Raw genomic sequence first — 15,675 nt, forward strand, 5'->3', positions numbered from 1 at the left:
TCCCTCCAACCCTCCCCCGTCTCATGTACTCTCTCTCTCATTCTCGCTCTCTCAAATAAATAAATAAATCTTAAAAAAAAAAAAAAGAAAAAAGACTGAATTTAAATGGGAAATTTGCATTGATAGGCAGAGATCAGAAATGTCAAAGTTCTGTTTGACAAAAAAAGTTTTTTGAACCTGTGTTTGAAGCAATGGTGGGATGGTGCCTGGGTGCGGCTAAGGGGCTTGCATGTTTGAGCTGAGCATCACAGAATCTGAAAACTGTTAAGTTTCCTTTTTCAGGAGGCTGCACAGTTCCTCTGTAAAACTAATTTAAATGGTCTCCAGACAATACAACCCAAGTATTAGAGAGCTGGCCTCTGCTTTGTTCCAGACAATGCTGTTTAGAGGAAGATAACCATTCCAAGCCAGACAGGATAAAGGAAACAGGCTGGCAGTACTCCCAGCTTCTGAATAGAACTGATCAGTCCTCCCGCCCTGCCCCATCCCTGGTTTGAGACAAGTTAGAATCCTGGCTTAAATCTTGGTTTCTGAAGTTTCTGAGCTGAAAACCACTCCCTCCACCCCAACACACACGTTTCTGATAACAAAAGGTAAAAAAGAGGGGCGCCTGGGTGACTCAGTCGGTGAAGCATCTGCCTTCCCCTCAGGGCATGGTCTCGGTGTTCTGCTGAGAGGAGAGTTTGCTTCTCCCTCTGCCCCTCCCCCCCAACTCATGCTCGCTTGCTCTCTCTCTCTCTCTCAAATAAATAAAATCTTTAAATATATATATAAGGGGCACCTGGGTGGCTCACTCATTAAGTACCTGCCTTCAGCTCAGGTCATGATCTCCAGGGCCTGGGATCGAGCCCCGCGTCAGGTTCCCTGGTCAGCAGGGAGCCTGCTTCTCCCCCTGCTTGTGTTCCCTCTCTTGCTGTCTCTCTGTTGAATAAATAAATCTTTAAAAAAATATATTTTATATATATATATATATATATATATATAAAATGCAACAGGTGAAGAGACGGTATATGGACGACAGCCAGCAAAGGAAAGAATCACTGAATAAAAGAAAATTAGCAGTGAAGACAGCAGGTGGTCTGGATCTGAAACTAGAAGAGGGGTGGACATGGAAATGACTGAAATCAACACTAGCAGAGCGAGTGACACAAAGGCTGGGACCCTGGCCCGCAGGTACAGCTGTGCAGGAGCCCCGACCTAGACCCCCTAGGGAAATTATGCCCCCACCTCCCTCACACCAGGGAGAGGAGGGTGCCTGGCACCCAACTCTGCACAGCCTGACTCAGCAGGACTGAAGATGACAGTTAATAAATGACAGTTAATAGTCAGAAATCCAAGCCCCTGAAAGTGTTAGAGAGACAAACATTTTCCCCAGGGGGATGAAGGGCAAACTCAAGGTGTCTTAGCTTCCTCCTTCCCCAAGGGGAACTGGGGCATCGTAAACCAGCGACCCTCCTGCCTAACTGCAGATGCTGCCTCAGCCACCACAATGGGGGCCTTGGCAACACCCCTCCCACCCCTCCCACCTGCCAAGCCAACAGGCCATCTGTGACATCAGGGAAATTCCCGGAAGTCCAATGTCTGGTCAGCCCATCTTGATTTTTGACAAAATCATCCTTCACTGGGAGATCTCAGGGTTCCAAACTACTGCTACCCTGAAAGAAATACTGTGACTGAATTTCTTCTCTAATGACCGTACTATTACAACAGCAGTCAAAACTTAAGAGTACAGGAGGACATGTTTTGATCCATAAAATTATCAGCATATTTACATTGAACCTTTAAATCACTGTAACTTAGTAAATTCTCAATGTTTGTTTTATGTGACAATAAAAAACCCTCTGGAAATGGGTCAAAAAGGTCTAAAATAAGTACCAACTTTTAAAACTGGGATATCTAAATGTAATAAAAATATTAACTTTCAGCTTAATTATAGACCTAATCGGTTGGTGTTTTCTATAAATTGGTTCTTGCGGAACCTAGATACTAGTGTCAGAGTTTTATAGTCTTATAAAAACACGATAGTCCTTCAACTTTTAAAGTTTGAAAAGTTTTCTGATGGGTCTTCATGTTAATTCATTTTTACCTTCTGACCCTATTAACTTTTTTTTTTTTTAAGATTTGGACCAAGTCAATTCAGAGACAATAAATCTCTCTACTCAAAGGCCTTTAAAGAAACAAAAGCTTGACACTGAACCGACACTGATTCCTAAAATAATAAAAAGAATTAAAAGACTTGAACACACTTTAAAAGTTATATTTGTATTTTTCTCCAAGGTACAAGGTTTCCTACATTTATCTATTTTTTGAGGTTCATGTAGTAGGCAGCTCCTGAAACAGCTCCTGATGACCCCCACTTCCTTCAAGCCTATATTTGACTCCCTCCCCTTGCCAGGAAGCTAGACCTAGGGAATTACCTTGGACACACAGAGGCTGGCAAAAGTGATAGGTGTCACTTCCAAAATTAGGTTACAAAAAAGACTGACTTCTCTCTTCCTCACACTCTCTCCTGCCTTCTCAATTGCTCACTCTGATGGAACCAGCTACCATGCTAGGATAGGGGGACTCCTATGGCAAGGAAGCCAAGAGTTCCCAAGGAATTGAGCCCCTTACTCCAACCACAACCATGTGAGTGAGACTGGAAGCAGAGCCTTCTCCCTCGCAGCCGAGTTGACAGAAGCCCCCACCAACACCCTGTTTTGCAGCCTGTGGACAGGTCCAACGCCAGAGAACCCAGCTGTGCTACTCCCAGATTCCTGACTCGCAGAAATGGTGAGGGATATAAGGATATAACTTGTTACGCAGCAGTAGATAACTAACACAGTTCACTTAAAGTTACACTGGGATTTGTGTCTTTTGTACCCAAGAAACACTGACAGGTGAGTTCATCTGGACCCAGGCACTTAGGGGCCAATTCCAAGATGCTTAAGAAAAAAAAAAGCAGTGGCATCAACTTCTAGGCTATACTCTAAGCACACAGTGTGACAGTGATAAAATTATTTTTAATTAGATCCATAAGTTCTCATGCTTAAATCAACCTTAAAAAATCAAAGAGATAAGCAGTCATAAATGCACGCTGTTTAAAGTATCTTTCTATCGTTAACATTACCTCCTGCCCCTGTTTTACTCTGTTCTCTTCCAATGCTCCAATAAAACTCAGATTCTGATGTCTCTACAAAAAGAACCACAGTTCCTTAAAATAAAAAATAACTGACTGCTATATGTTGGCTAACTGGACAGGACAGGACAGGACAGGACAGGAAAGGAAAGGAAAGAAGGAAGGAAGAGAAAGAAAGAAAAAAGAAAGAAGAAATGGAAGAATACAAAGACTATAGTCATACCAAAAAATAAAAAATTAAAAAAAAATAACTGCATGTTTGGGACAGAAAAACTAGAGGTGAGCCTGGAGATCCTTGTTGTCACAGAAAAATAAGGACGCTCTCAAAGATGTCCAAAAGTACTGAAGAAGGATCTGGTTCGACGGGGTTCCTTTGACCAACCTGTGACCATGTGAGCACCAAAAACAAAAGTCACAATTATAGTCAATGAGAGCAAGTCCAGACCATCCAAGGCCACTCATTCCTGATGATCAAACATTAAGCTATCTTTAAGAAGTTCTCTTCGCTGACACGAATCTATTAATTCATGCTTGGTTCCAAAGAGACAAATGGATGACTCGGAAAGGATGAATATGTAAACCCCCACCATGAGTTTTGGGAGGACCAAGAGAACTGGCTTTGTGAACTCGTGATCAGTTTCAAAACCACAGGGATAAGAAAGAGGAGTAAAGCAAAATCAAGGTGACCTGAGAGGAAACAAGCTCACAAGGGTTCTGGGAAGCGGGAGCTGGGAATGGGGGTGACAGCATGGCTTCCTGCCCGGGAAGAGGCCTAGCTTCATGAGGCTGAAAAAAGTCTGAAGTTAGTAAACATCTTTTTAAGAGCAGCATATGGAGTGCCAGTGTGTTCTCCTGGGGTGTGGATGGAAGCCCCCTATAAAAGCAGGAAAAAAAAAAAAAAACGCAGATACGGAGCTATTTCCTCACTTCTGACAGCTGTTCACCCTGTTTGGAAACTAAAGGGCCAAAAACATGTTGCATCTGCTCCTGGTACAGGAGAGCATCAACTCTTCTGTTAAATTTCTACATCCTTGGCTTAATGAGAAAGAAAAATGAATGAATGGTCATTCTCTCCCCTCCCCCGCCCCCACACCAATCCATACCCTACCAAAATACTTCACATACAAGCGATCCACGTCTGCAATTTTAATAAAATTAGCACTCAAAAAAAGCTGTTTCCTTATTCACTACTCAACAATGAACAAAGCCACCTAATTGCTCAGATCCTTGTCAAAACTTGATAGTCTAAAACTTTTTCGTTTTTACCAAACTGATGAAAGGTAAGACATGTTAACTCATTGATTTTAATTCAGTCTAAAGAGTCTAAAAGAAAAAAAGAGAAGAAGAAGAAGAAAAAAAAAAACAAAAATAATGCCTTGCAAATAACTCATGCAAAAGCCTATTTTGGAGACTGGCAAGGGATAAGGAAGAGCAACGGCTGTTTTGTACCAGGCACCTAGCTTGACAACGGACAGAAGTTATCTGTGGCTCTTGCCGTACCAAGGGAGGCACTTTACAAATGCAGAAATAAAGGTTTAGAACAGCGAAGTAACAACTTATCAACTTCCTATCCAGGGAGCTAGGATTTGTAGAGTTACACAACCATCACCTTTCCAATCTTTCCATCACTCCAAAATATTCTCTTGTGCCCAGATGCTATGAATCCCCGCTCCCACCACCAGCCCCAGGCAGCCATTGATCCGCTGTCTCTGTAGATTTGCCTTTTCTGAACAGTTCATGTAATACACAGCCTTTTGTATCTGGCTTCTTTTGCCTAGCATGTTTTTTGAGGTTCATCAATGTTGTAACATCTATCAAGAGTTCATTCCTTTTCATTGCTAGTAGCATTCCATTAGATGGATTCCCAGTCGATGGACACTTAGTTGGCTTATTCCCAGTTCGGGGGCTTCTATGAATTACGCTGCTATGAACATTCACGTATGTATCTTTGTGTGGATGTATGTTTTCATTTCTGTTGGGTGTATTCCTAGAAGTGGAGTTGCTGGATCCTACGGTATGTGCATGTTTAACTTTCTAAAGAAACTGCCAAACTGACATCACCATTTTTTTATTCCCTCCAGCATCAAATAAAAAATTTAAGCTGAATATTCAAAAAATTGAAAAGATTTCAGATCTGTTGCACTCACACACCAGTGGCTGTGTGTGTGTGTGTGTGTGTGTGACATTCTTCAGCAGCCTGACTCCAGTGTGAAAAAAAATTAATAAGTCTGTAACACTGTGGACTTCAATTTATTAGTTACCTTCAGTTTACTAGTTACCTGCCAGTCAGGCGGTGGATCTAGTAAGGCTTCTGAGGAGCTCTTGCCTGTGCAGATAACTGCGGTAGGCCAAGGGAAATAACGCTGACATTTTGGGATAAAACCGACCAAATGATCATCATTCCTGAATGGCTCCTCTCATCTTTTCCCCACTCTGCCTTTTTGACACATTTTCCCATTTTCCCCAAGTTCCCATTTTTCACAGTTGACTTCTAGAAGGTCCCTTAGGATCTATGCCTAGAAGACTCCCTGAGTCCCTCTGTATCAACTTTAGAAGCTACAACTCCTCCCAATAATAAATAAATGGCATTATCATCTTCATTTCCCCATCTCTCAGACAAAAAGAGTGTCCAGCAAGACCACATCAAATGCTAAATGCCATGACCCCAACTTGCCACCCTGGCCCAAATGGACACCATCAATCACCACTGCATCTGATTATTAATCCATTAAAAAAAAAAGCCACAGTTGTCTTCCTCTGCCAACCAATCTGAATCCATTTTATAAGATTTCATGAGACACTGTGTTTGCTAATATCTACATGGTGTTGCCTCCTAGCCCCAATTCTGTAATGTGCTTGCAAATGTTATTACACTTGTTGGACATGGTTTGTTTTCAATAATCTCAAAGCTTTTTTTTTTTTTTATTGGAATGCCACAGCCCTCTCTATGTTTACTTATTCTTTGCTTGCTTATCAAGTGCACAAAGCATCTCCCATCCTCCCACTGCCCCCAGAGCGCCAGGTACTGGATTTCTAGGTTAGGTAAGAGATGCACATGGAGCAGGGGACAGAGCCCTGAGGCAAGGAAGAGTGGATGAGGGAGGGGGTAGGAAGGGAGAGAAGATACTCCCAAATACTTTCTTGTTACAATGTGTAACCATCTGGGTTTTTATCAGTTCTCATTTAGAAGGTAAAATGTGCTTAAAACTAAACATTCCCTATCTGAACTTTTGAATGCCCAAATATACCAGAGTCAGCTGTTTTGTACTAAATCTCTCTAAAAGAAGTTGCAGGGGCACCTGGGTGGCTCAGTCAGTTAAGTATCCGACTCTTGATTTCAACTCAGGTCATGATCTCAGGGCTGTGAGATCAAGACCCGAGTCATGCCCCACACTGGGCGTGGAGCCTCCTTAAGATTCTCTCTCCCTCTCCCCCCACCCCCGAAAATTAAATAAAATAAAATCAGTTGCAGGGAATCCAGTCCCCCCCCGCCCCCAAGAAAAATTAAAAATCATCACCAAAACCCAGCCATCTAATTTTCCACTCTTAACTGAGCTTAACATCAATGCCCCCTTGACCTGTGTCCTCACACCAATGCCAAGACAAGTAACAGACCAGGCTCCCCTTTAGGATAAAGCACTACTGTGCACCGGCCAACTACTCACTCACTCTGCATACATCATCTTTAGTCTTCACAAAATCCAATGAGGCAGCTACAATTATCCTCACTTTACAGATGAGAACCTGGGGATCAGAGAAGGTAAATGACATTCCCAAGCTGGCATGGCTGGAAAGAGGCAGAGTGGCATTCAAAGGGAGGACTTCAGACTCCAAAGCTCTTACTCGTTTCCCTAAGTCAGGCTGCCTCCCGAGTTAAACTCCCCAGGCCCCCATCAGAGTTGCCACAGACTCTACCATCTCTTCATCATCATCAATAAATATTTATGAAGGACCCACCGCCTACATGCCATTGCTCTTGTTTCCAAAGCAACATGCTGTCAAGAGAGTCACGGGAGTATCCCGTGCTTAAAGGAACGATGCTGTACCGTCCTGTGATCCGTGGCTCTGAAAGGTGACAGTTACACTGCTCCCTCGGAGGTTGTCACAGATGGCAGCCCCAGCCTGCAAGCGCTGCGCTAGGGACCAGCAAGAAGAAATGGGATAGAGCAGAAAGGTAGCAGGTTTTTACCCAAGAAAGTGGTCTGCTTTCACTGTGATGTGTTTGTGATTGTTGCGGAAACAGAATCCAAGCCAGCTTTGCACATTAATTATTTTATTAGGAAAGAAATCAAACAATCCAGGAGAGAAAATAAAATTTGACTATACTGCTAACAGCTCCCCAGAGATAACCGGCAATGAGTATCGAGTTAAATGACTACATCGCTAACAATTGCAATCTCAAGTCGGTCCCCTCTATGATCCATTTCTGCTCTCAATGTACAGATGCTGAAATCCCCTAGAAAATGGACTGACTATCCCCTTATCTGTTTGTTTGTTTCTCTCTTGCCCTATCCCAAATGATGTTTTGCCACACTCTCAACAAGCTGATTTCAAATGCTTTTTTACTATCATTCTTTACAAGCATCACCCTGGCTCATAAAACACATCTTAGAGTAGGAAGAAGGAAACTGCCTTCTGATGACAAGTTCTTGACACTGACTTTTGGACACAGTGACCAACATGTTACAGCAAAACACATCACCCTAACTGTGCACTAGATGAAAGCTTACAAATTTAAAGTGCTTTTAAGACTGGGAATTTTCAGATTAAAAGAATATGGAGAGCACACCACCGAGTTTTGAAACGTATTATTTACCCAAACTTGCCAAAAGTTTTAAATAAGATACTTTAAAGGAAATCAAGACATTGTCATATTTGTACTGGATTTGGATTCCAACAATTTCAGCATTTAGAAATAAAGTAAGAGGGTAAGTCCACTTTAAAAAGTCAACACTTGCAGAATCCCTGCATCTACAAATGTAGATGTTTGTGAAGAATTCCGCAAAAAAAAAAAAAAAAATCTAAATGGTCTAAGATGTTAGCATCTTAGATAATAGATATATACAGAAAATCACCATTTTTACAAATTAACGAGGCTCTCTTGCACACAAGCTAATCTCACATGTTTAAAGAGCCCCCGGAACAAACACAGTCACTTGCTAAGTATATGCTGTAGTAGGTTTGCAGAAGCCACTCTGCTCAGGTAGAACCAAAAGAAACATATGGAACCTTAAGAGTAGATTTCTTCCCAAACCGTACTCCTGGATTGCTTTTCTTTCCCGTGTGTTCCCAAAGAGCAAACAAAGAAAAGGTGCCTGCTCCTCACACTTCTCTAAATGTTTTAACAAAAGGCTGCTGAATAAACACATGACTCATTTAAAATTTGAAAAGAAGTTCTATTCCTGAGATGAAAGCAACTAGATTTGCATTTTAACAGTTGTGGGCGAGCGCCACCTGGCGGGAGCATCGCACCCCGCGTGCTTTCTGCATTGGACAGCTTCCCCAATCCGGCAGGGTTTTACCGCATGCTACCCAAGAACGGCGGTAGAATATTTTTAATCCGGGGTGGGGGGGGGGTTGGTTTTGGGTGGGTTTTTTTCGCCGCGGACACGTGAGTACTGTTAATGTGTGGCAGGCCGGCCAGGCCTTGGAGGAAAGTAAAAACTTAAGTCACAAATCACGCCCTTGTCCCCAGGACTGCCCCCAGCGTCCTCCTCTCCCCTCTTTAGCACACCTAATACAGACCCCAAACGAGAGTAAGAATTGTACACCATCTTTAGGAGGGCGTTGTGCCTGTCCTTCTTCTCTCACTTGCTAATCCAACCTTTCAGCTTCACGAACACCGCAAAAGAAGTGCCCTAGTCATCTAACTTCCCAGCCACAGAAACAGGCTGTCCCTTTCCAAAGTCCCATACTCGGTTCCCATTTTGGTATGGCGCAAGAGAGACACGCCAGTGCGTTTCCACTGGAACGTCACTCCAGCGGCTCCTAACCTCAAAAGCAGTCTGTTTAAAGAGGTTACACTCCACCGCAGCTTGCTTCTTTCCCTTCTCTTTCTTTCTTTGCTTCTTCGTGATAATACACGGGCACCGCTGTTACTTAGCAATCCGAAACTGATCTTTTCCTAAATCTCACTGGTTCCTCTCGGCGTGTCCCTGTGATCCCAACAATCTCCTCTCCGTGTGGTCACACCAAAGCCAATCGGTGGTAAGAAACTTCAAGGTGATGTTGAACTTGGAAGCATACCTGCGCCCCTCCTGCCCTTCTCTCCCTCCACCTACCGCCCACTCTTTGGGGGCTCGGGGCTGGAAGCTGCCTGCAGTGGGGTTTGGTGAAGTGCAAGACCCAGGATGGCGGTGGTCTTCTGTGCGTGCCAACCTACCATTAGGAGCACACCAGCCCCCCAACACTGAGAACTACCTCTGCTCACCTCCTTCCTATGGCCAAACCGAACATGAGTGTCCCCCCTTCCCCCCCCCAAAAAAAACTTTTCAGAAACAAACAAGCTCCATGGTCGAAGCCGCTCAGCTTGAAGGGCCTTTACTGGGGCTCCCATACACTCCGGCTAAAAACCACGGGCTGGGAAGGAGGTAGTGCTGTCTCAGTCGTTAACATCAACACCCCCACGGTGCCTTCAGCGGACTGCTCGAGGACTAGCTGAGGGGCGCGGCGTATTCAGAGCAAAGTCTGGAGCTTGCCGTCTCTCCCTGGAGAAAAGAAAAGCCACCGCCCCGGCAGCCTCGGCCTGCTGGCGACCAGGTCTCCTCCCGAAAAGCGCGCGCTGCCCCAGAAGCTGCGGAAAGCGAACGCTCCACCCCGGGCGTCGATGCCGTTTCTCGTCTCGCCGCCCCAAACACTCAAGTGACAGATTCCGACAAGTGGGAGGCAGCAAGTGGAGACATTCGCAACAACCGCGAAAGTTACTCCAGCCCGGGGGCCGCCAGGAAAGTCGGGCGGGGAACTTCGCCAAACCGGGGCTGCCCGGGGGGGGGGGGGGGGGGCGCGGGCCCGGGCGCGGCTGTCCGCGCCGGCGGCGGGGACCCGGCTTCGGCCCTCGGGACGCGCCCCCCGCGAGCCCGCACAACTTTCTTCCCCGAGGGCCCCCGCGGCGGCGCCGGGCGCGCCGGGGAGGGAGCGGGGCCCGGCGGGCGCACTCACCTGCGGCGCTCTGTGCCCGGGCGCCGGGCAGCGGCGGCAGCTGCAGCCGCAGGAGCAGGCTGAGGGCGAGCGCGGCGAGGCTCGCCATCCGGGCGGCGGCGGCGGGCGGCTCAGCCCCTTCCCGAGGGGGCCGGGGCCGGGGCCGGGACTGGGGTGGGCGCGGGGTGGCCCCGCATCGCCGGCGCGGCCGCACGCAGGGGCTCCGCGGCGCTCCCGGAGCCGGCGCCGCTGCGCTCGGAGCCGAGGCGCGGCGCGAACTGAGGCGGGCGGCTGGGCGGGGGCGGGACGCGGGGGGCGGGGGCGGGGGGCGGCGTCCCCCGAGTCCTAACGCCGCCGCCGCCGCCGCCGCCGCCGCCGCCGCCCGCCCGGCGCTCCGCCCGGGCCGCGCACACACCCTCGCGCGCACGCCCGCGCCCCGCACACGCCCGCGGCCGGCACCCGCCGGCTCCCCCGCACACCCTCGCCCCCGGCTGGCGGGCTCGGGGCCGCTGGCTCAGTCGCCCGCCCACACGCAGCAACCTTCCCGCCGCGCGCACCCCCGCGCCCCCACGCGCGCTGGGGTCCTCGCCTCCTCGCCCCGCGCCGCGCCGCGCAGCCAAGCATCGTCTGCCCGGGTGGGGCGCAGGTACCGGGGGCGGTGGGGGGAGGCGGGAGAGAGGGAGCAGCCGTGTGAACTCGGAGTGGGAGAACAGGTGAGTGGGGGGCGGGTGGGAGAAGAGGAAGGGAGGGAGCGGCCGTCTCAACTTGGGATTGGGGGGGAGGGGACAGGTGAATGGGGGAGGGGTCATCTGCCCTAAGCTGGGGCGGGCATCTGCTGGCGAGGGGCTCGGGCACGCCCTGAGAGAATTTCATCTAAGAGTCGACACCTCCCCTCACCGCACGCGCGCGCACACACACACACACACACACACACACACACACACGCTCTTCTGGGAGTATCCCAGCTCCTCAGCCGCCCAGGCACCCCTCTTATTCACCCCAATCTCTCCCCGTCCCCACCCCCACGCGGGAGGGGGGAGAAGACTGGGCGTGAGGCATCTCTCTCTCGCTCACTGCCTTCCCCATTTCCCGTTCTCGAGAGACAGAACCCTGTAGCTTTTTCGTTTTTCTTCCCGGTCTGAACAAAGACCTGGTTGGAAATGAAAGCCTAAAACCGTAGATCAGAGCCCGTGCTGTCCCTTGCAGCTCACGGGCCAGGACTCTGATCTCCGGGGAGCCAGGATCTCATGGAGGAGACCTGGAGCCACTTGGGTCCTGGCTGGGGGCCTGGGTTGTAAAAGCTGGGGACAGGGACACCTAAGCAATGCTCAGGGAATTCATACTTTGTGAACCTGGCCAAAGCCTTCTTTCTGTTCCAGGACAGCCTTCCTCCCACCCCTTCCTTTTTGGGATTCCAAGGATTGGATTGGACAGACTATGGGGCAAAAATATGGAAGTCAGGCATGGCTAGGGTTTCCAAAAGTGGGAAACCTCAGGCTCTGGACTGAGTTGCTGTGGCAGAGAACGGGAGGCCTCACTCTCCCACACCCTCAGTTACCGCGAGGTTCAGTGGAACAGGACTGCTGTGGATGGGGCAGGACCCGTACCCAACTTTGGCACCAGGCTGTACCTGCCCAGGATGACCCATGGCCCTCTATGCTTTCCCAGCTGTCCTCCACACCTAGAGACCGTCCCCTCCATTCCGTCAGGAGTGCGTGCTCCCACCTGCTGCCCCACGGGCTCTGGTGTCCACTCACACACCATGCTTTTACACCTGCCGTTCCTTCTGCCTAGAAGGCCCTTCCCGACATCCTCTCCCTGGTAAACTCACGCTGGTCCTTAAGGCTTCTCTGTGAAACTTTGGCTGAGAGCCCAGTGCTGATTGGAAAAAAAGGGGGCTGCTCTCCCCATCTGCCTCCCATCAGCCTAGGGAGCTGGGGAAACCTGGCCACATGCTCACGGCTAGCTCAGGGCTGAGGTCAGTGTCAGTACTGAAGAGAGGGGGCTGGGGCCTGGGGTGCATTTGTGATGTCTGGAAATTGTGGAGTGACGCTCCACCCTGTAGCTCCTTTCAATTCCGGTCAAGAAGATGGCCTCGTGTCCTTGGGATGAGTTTACCTTTAACCCCATGGGACCTTTGGGATCAGTTTCCCCATCTATACAGTGGCTTCCCTTTCCGTTCTGTTGGGGGCCAGGAGCAGTCAGGCATTTTAGCTGCAAATCTCTTAATCTGAGCACAGTTTTAGCGGAACCTTGAATCATGGGGCATTCTTTCAACAAGTGGCTGCCCACCATATACCCAGAATGGCAAGCCTGTGAGTTTGCAGCTTACGATAGATGTGGTCTGTGCCCTCATGAAGTTTACAGTCTGATGGGAAAGACTGGACAAAGTGAAGAGTGGTAAAGGACCTAGAGATGCAGAAATGGCCTCCATCTCCCCAGGCCCTCCCCGGCCCACAGCGATGGTCAGTCCTCCAGTGGGGAGCAAAGAACCAGGGGGAAGACATCTGCGGCCATGGTGTCTCACTTACCCACTTACCCGGGAAAGCCTAGTAATATAACTGCTGTTTTATCCCCATCTTACACACCAGGAAACTGAGGCTCAAAGAGGGCAAAGACCCTGTGTAGGGAGGCAGGGAGGAGTGACTACCACATTGGAGCCTTCTATCTTCTTGCTGTGGCACAGGGTACCACTAGCCATTAAATTTAGAAATTCAGGGGCACCTGGCTGGCTCAGTCAGTGGAGCATGTGACTCTTGATCTTGGGGTTGTAGGTTCAAGCCCCATGTTGGGTGTAAAGGTTACTTTAAAAAAAAATCTTAAAAATAAAATAAAATGTAGAAATTCAGTCTTCAGTAGCACAAACCACATTCTAAGAGCTCAGTAGCCACCTGTGGCTGGTGGCTGCCACATTGGCAGATATAAACATTTTTATCATTACAGAAAGAAAATTGTTAGTGCTTCTCAAACACAGCCCACGAGCCAAATCTGACCCACTGCTCGTTTTTATAAATAAAGTTTTATTGGGGCACAGCCATGCTTATTCATTTGTGGGCTGCCTACAGCTGCTTTTTGTGAAAGTTCTATGAGACATCGCTGCTCTGGGCAGGGGTCAGCAGACCACCACCACTGGGCCAAGCCTGGCCCCGGTTGTGTTTTTATAAATAAAGTTTTATTGGCACACAGTCCTGCATATTTGTTTACATACTGCCTGTGACTGTTTCCTGGGCTATAGAGACAGAGTTTGGTAATTGTGACAGAGATCATGTGGCCCACATCTGAAAATAATTACTGTCCTTGCCCTTGACAGAAAAAGTGAGCCAGCCCCTCCTCTAGAGATAGTCTCACAGCACAATCTGATAATCCTTGCTCTAGAACTGGTTCTCAAAGTGTGGGCTTTGGACCAGTAGTAACAGCATCACCAGGTAGTGTGTCAGAAATGCAAAGTCTTGGGCCCTCCCCTGGACCTACCGAATCAGAAACGTGGGAGGTGGGGCCCAGGAATCTGTTTTTTAACCAGCCTCCCAGGTGAATCTGATGCACACTCAAGCTGAAAACCACCAGGCTTAAAACATCCATGATGGATGTGCCCACGAGTGACGGGCATGGTACAGGTGCCAATGGGCTCCCGTGGGAACAGAGCCATCAGAAAGTTGTCAGGAGAATGATAGCCCTTGGGCAGCAAGGCCTTTGACGTCCCCTCAACGAGGCCATGGCAGCCGGGAGAGGACCTCTCACCAGCCACCCTTGCTGGTACGCAGGCCCCACTGCCTGGAGGCCCACCCTCCCAAGGAGTTGTCAGCACATTTGGAACTGTCTCCACACATAAATTCATGGGCCAGCTGTCTCTTTTAATCTGGTTGCAAGATGAAACCATTAATAGATGTCAGACACATTGGCAATGATCTCTTCATTAATAATTTCCTCCTTTCTGAAGAAAAAAAATTAGTAACAAGCAACCATCAATAATTCAAAAATACAAGTTAACCTTTCTATTAGCATGGCTTTGCACACGCCATGGCTCTTTCAGAGCCAGTAGTTCCGGGTTGAATAGTGTTTTATGACACAAATATGCATTAATGCTGTCTGTCAAGACGCGCAAATATAAATAACCCGAATGCAACCTAGAAACCATAAGTAGTTTTCAAGTGTAACCTCATGATCCAGCCATTTTGTTCTGTGAAAACATGCATTACCCAATAATATTGCTATGTCCAAAAGCAGGACTTCAGGAAGGAATCGTTTTCAGCTTGAGGCCCTGGTGGTTAGAAAGATTTCCCTTGCGCTGAACCAACACTGCCACAATGTAATTTCCTCCCTTCGACGTTGGCTCCTCTCTCTGGGGACACACGGAAAGGCCTGGACACACTTCCAGGGGACTCGTTTGGACGTTGGTGTGTTCTAGGTAAGCATTCTCGGTTCCTTACACGCTGCTGCTGCTTACATGATTCCCAGTCTCCCACCATCTGGTTCCTCTTCTTGGACATGCTGTATTTTGGTAATACACCTCTTTTGAGCAAGGCCTCGCACCTGCCCACGTTCCCCACGCCTCCATTTACCACCCAGGTGACCGTGAACTAGTCACTCTCCCTCTCCAGTTCTGTTTCCCCATCTGTGAAATTGGGGTGATTATTCCCACCTCACTGAGCTGCGGGAGAATTGTGTGAGTTAATGGATGTGAAAACATCTAGAATAGGACCTGGCCCACTCAGGAGATCATTTCCTTTCCTTTCTTTCCTACTTGCAAGTCTTGGATTAACATACCATCCCAGCCTTGATTCCAGGCCAACTATTACAGACACCTGGTCAGCAACACAGCATGGAGAGCCAGCTGCTTCGTCCTTGGGCCAAAACACCAGCACACGGTCCAGACTATTGGCAAGTAGACCTCTGTGCTTGGGATGCCCTGGATTTAATGCGAGGACCACATCTCTCTTTTTGCCTAAGTGGGATCTGCCAAACAGCTGTTTCTTTTAATTAAAAAATAATAATATACAAAACTAAGTGATGTGTGCCAGGTACCCACCATGGATGTTTTGTCTCTAACCTGCATCCAGCCTCATGCTGAGCAGTGGAGTGCCAAGATACCATGACCCCATCCATAGGAGCCCACGGTCAGCCCACGCAGGGAGGTCACACCCACCCACTGGGGACACGGTAGTTCGTGTCAAGGTTTGAATAATGGACATCAGTCATGATTGAGACCTAGCTCCAGCCTTGGCTTCTTCCTTCCAGCAACGTGGTTCTCTGAGGAAGCCAGAGAAAAGCCGTGTGCCCTGGACTTGCACACCAGTACTGAGGTCCTGGACTCTCAGCCCCTCCAGACTCAGGTGCATACCAGACAGTTCTTGGGCACATGAAGTTTGTGAAAGGATCATGCAGTGTTAGGAGCAAGGAAAGCTGAAACCTCTGGATACAGC

The 15,675-nt window shown here is 48.5% G+C and overlaps 1 protein-coding gene across 10 annotated transcripts in view; it reads right to left on the reverse strand.

Annotated features, from left to right (window-relative positions):
• Nucleotides 1–10,364, reverse strand: part of PTPRT (protein tyrosine phosphatase receptor type T) — a 1,164,533-nt gene extending 1,154,169 nt beyond the window's left edge. For all 10 annotated transcript variants that reach the window (XM_027622224.1, XM_027622220.1, XM_027622223.1 and 7 more), the window contains exon 1: nucleotides 10,277–10,364. In XM_027622224.1, the coding sequence (XP_027478025.1) occupies nucleotides 10,277–10,364 (88 nt within the window). The remainder of the gene's footprint in view (nucleotides 1–10,276) is intronic.
• Nucleotides 10,365–15,675: the final 5,311 nt, after the last annotated feature.

Source organism: Zalophus californianus, chromosome 8 (genome assembly GCF_009762305.2).
Source record: "Zalophus californianus isolate mZalCal1 chromosome 8, mZalCal1.pri.v2, whole genome shotgun sequence".
NCBI lineage: Eukaryota > Metazoa > Chordata > Mammalia > Carnivora > Otariidae > Zalophus > Zalophus californianus.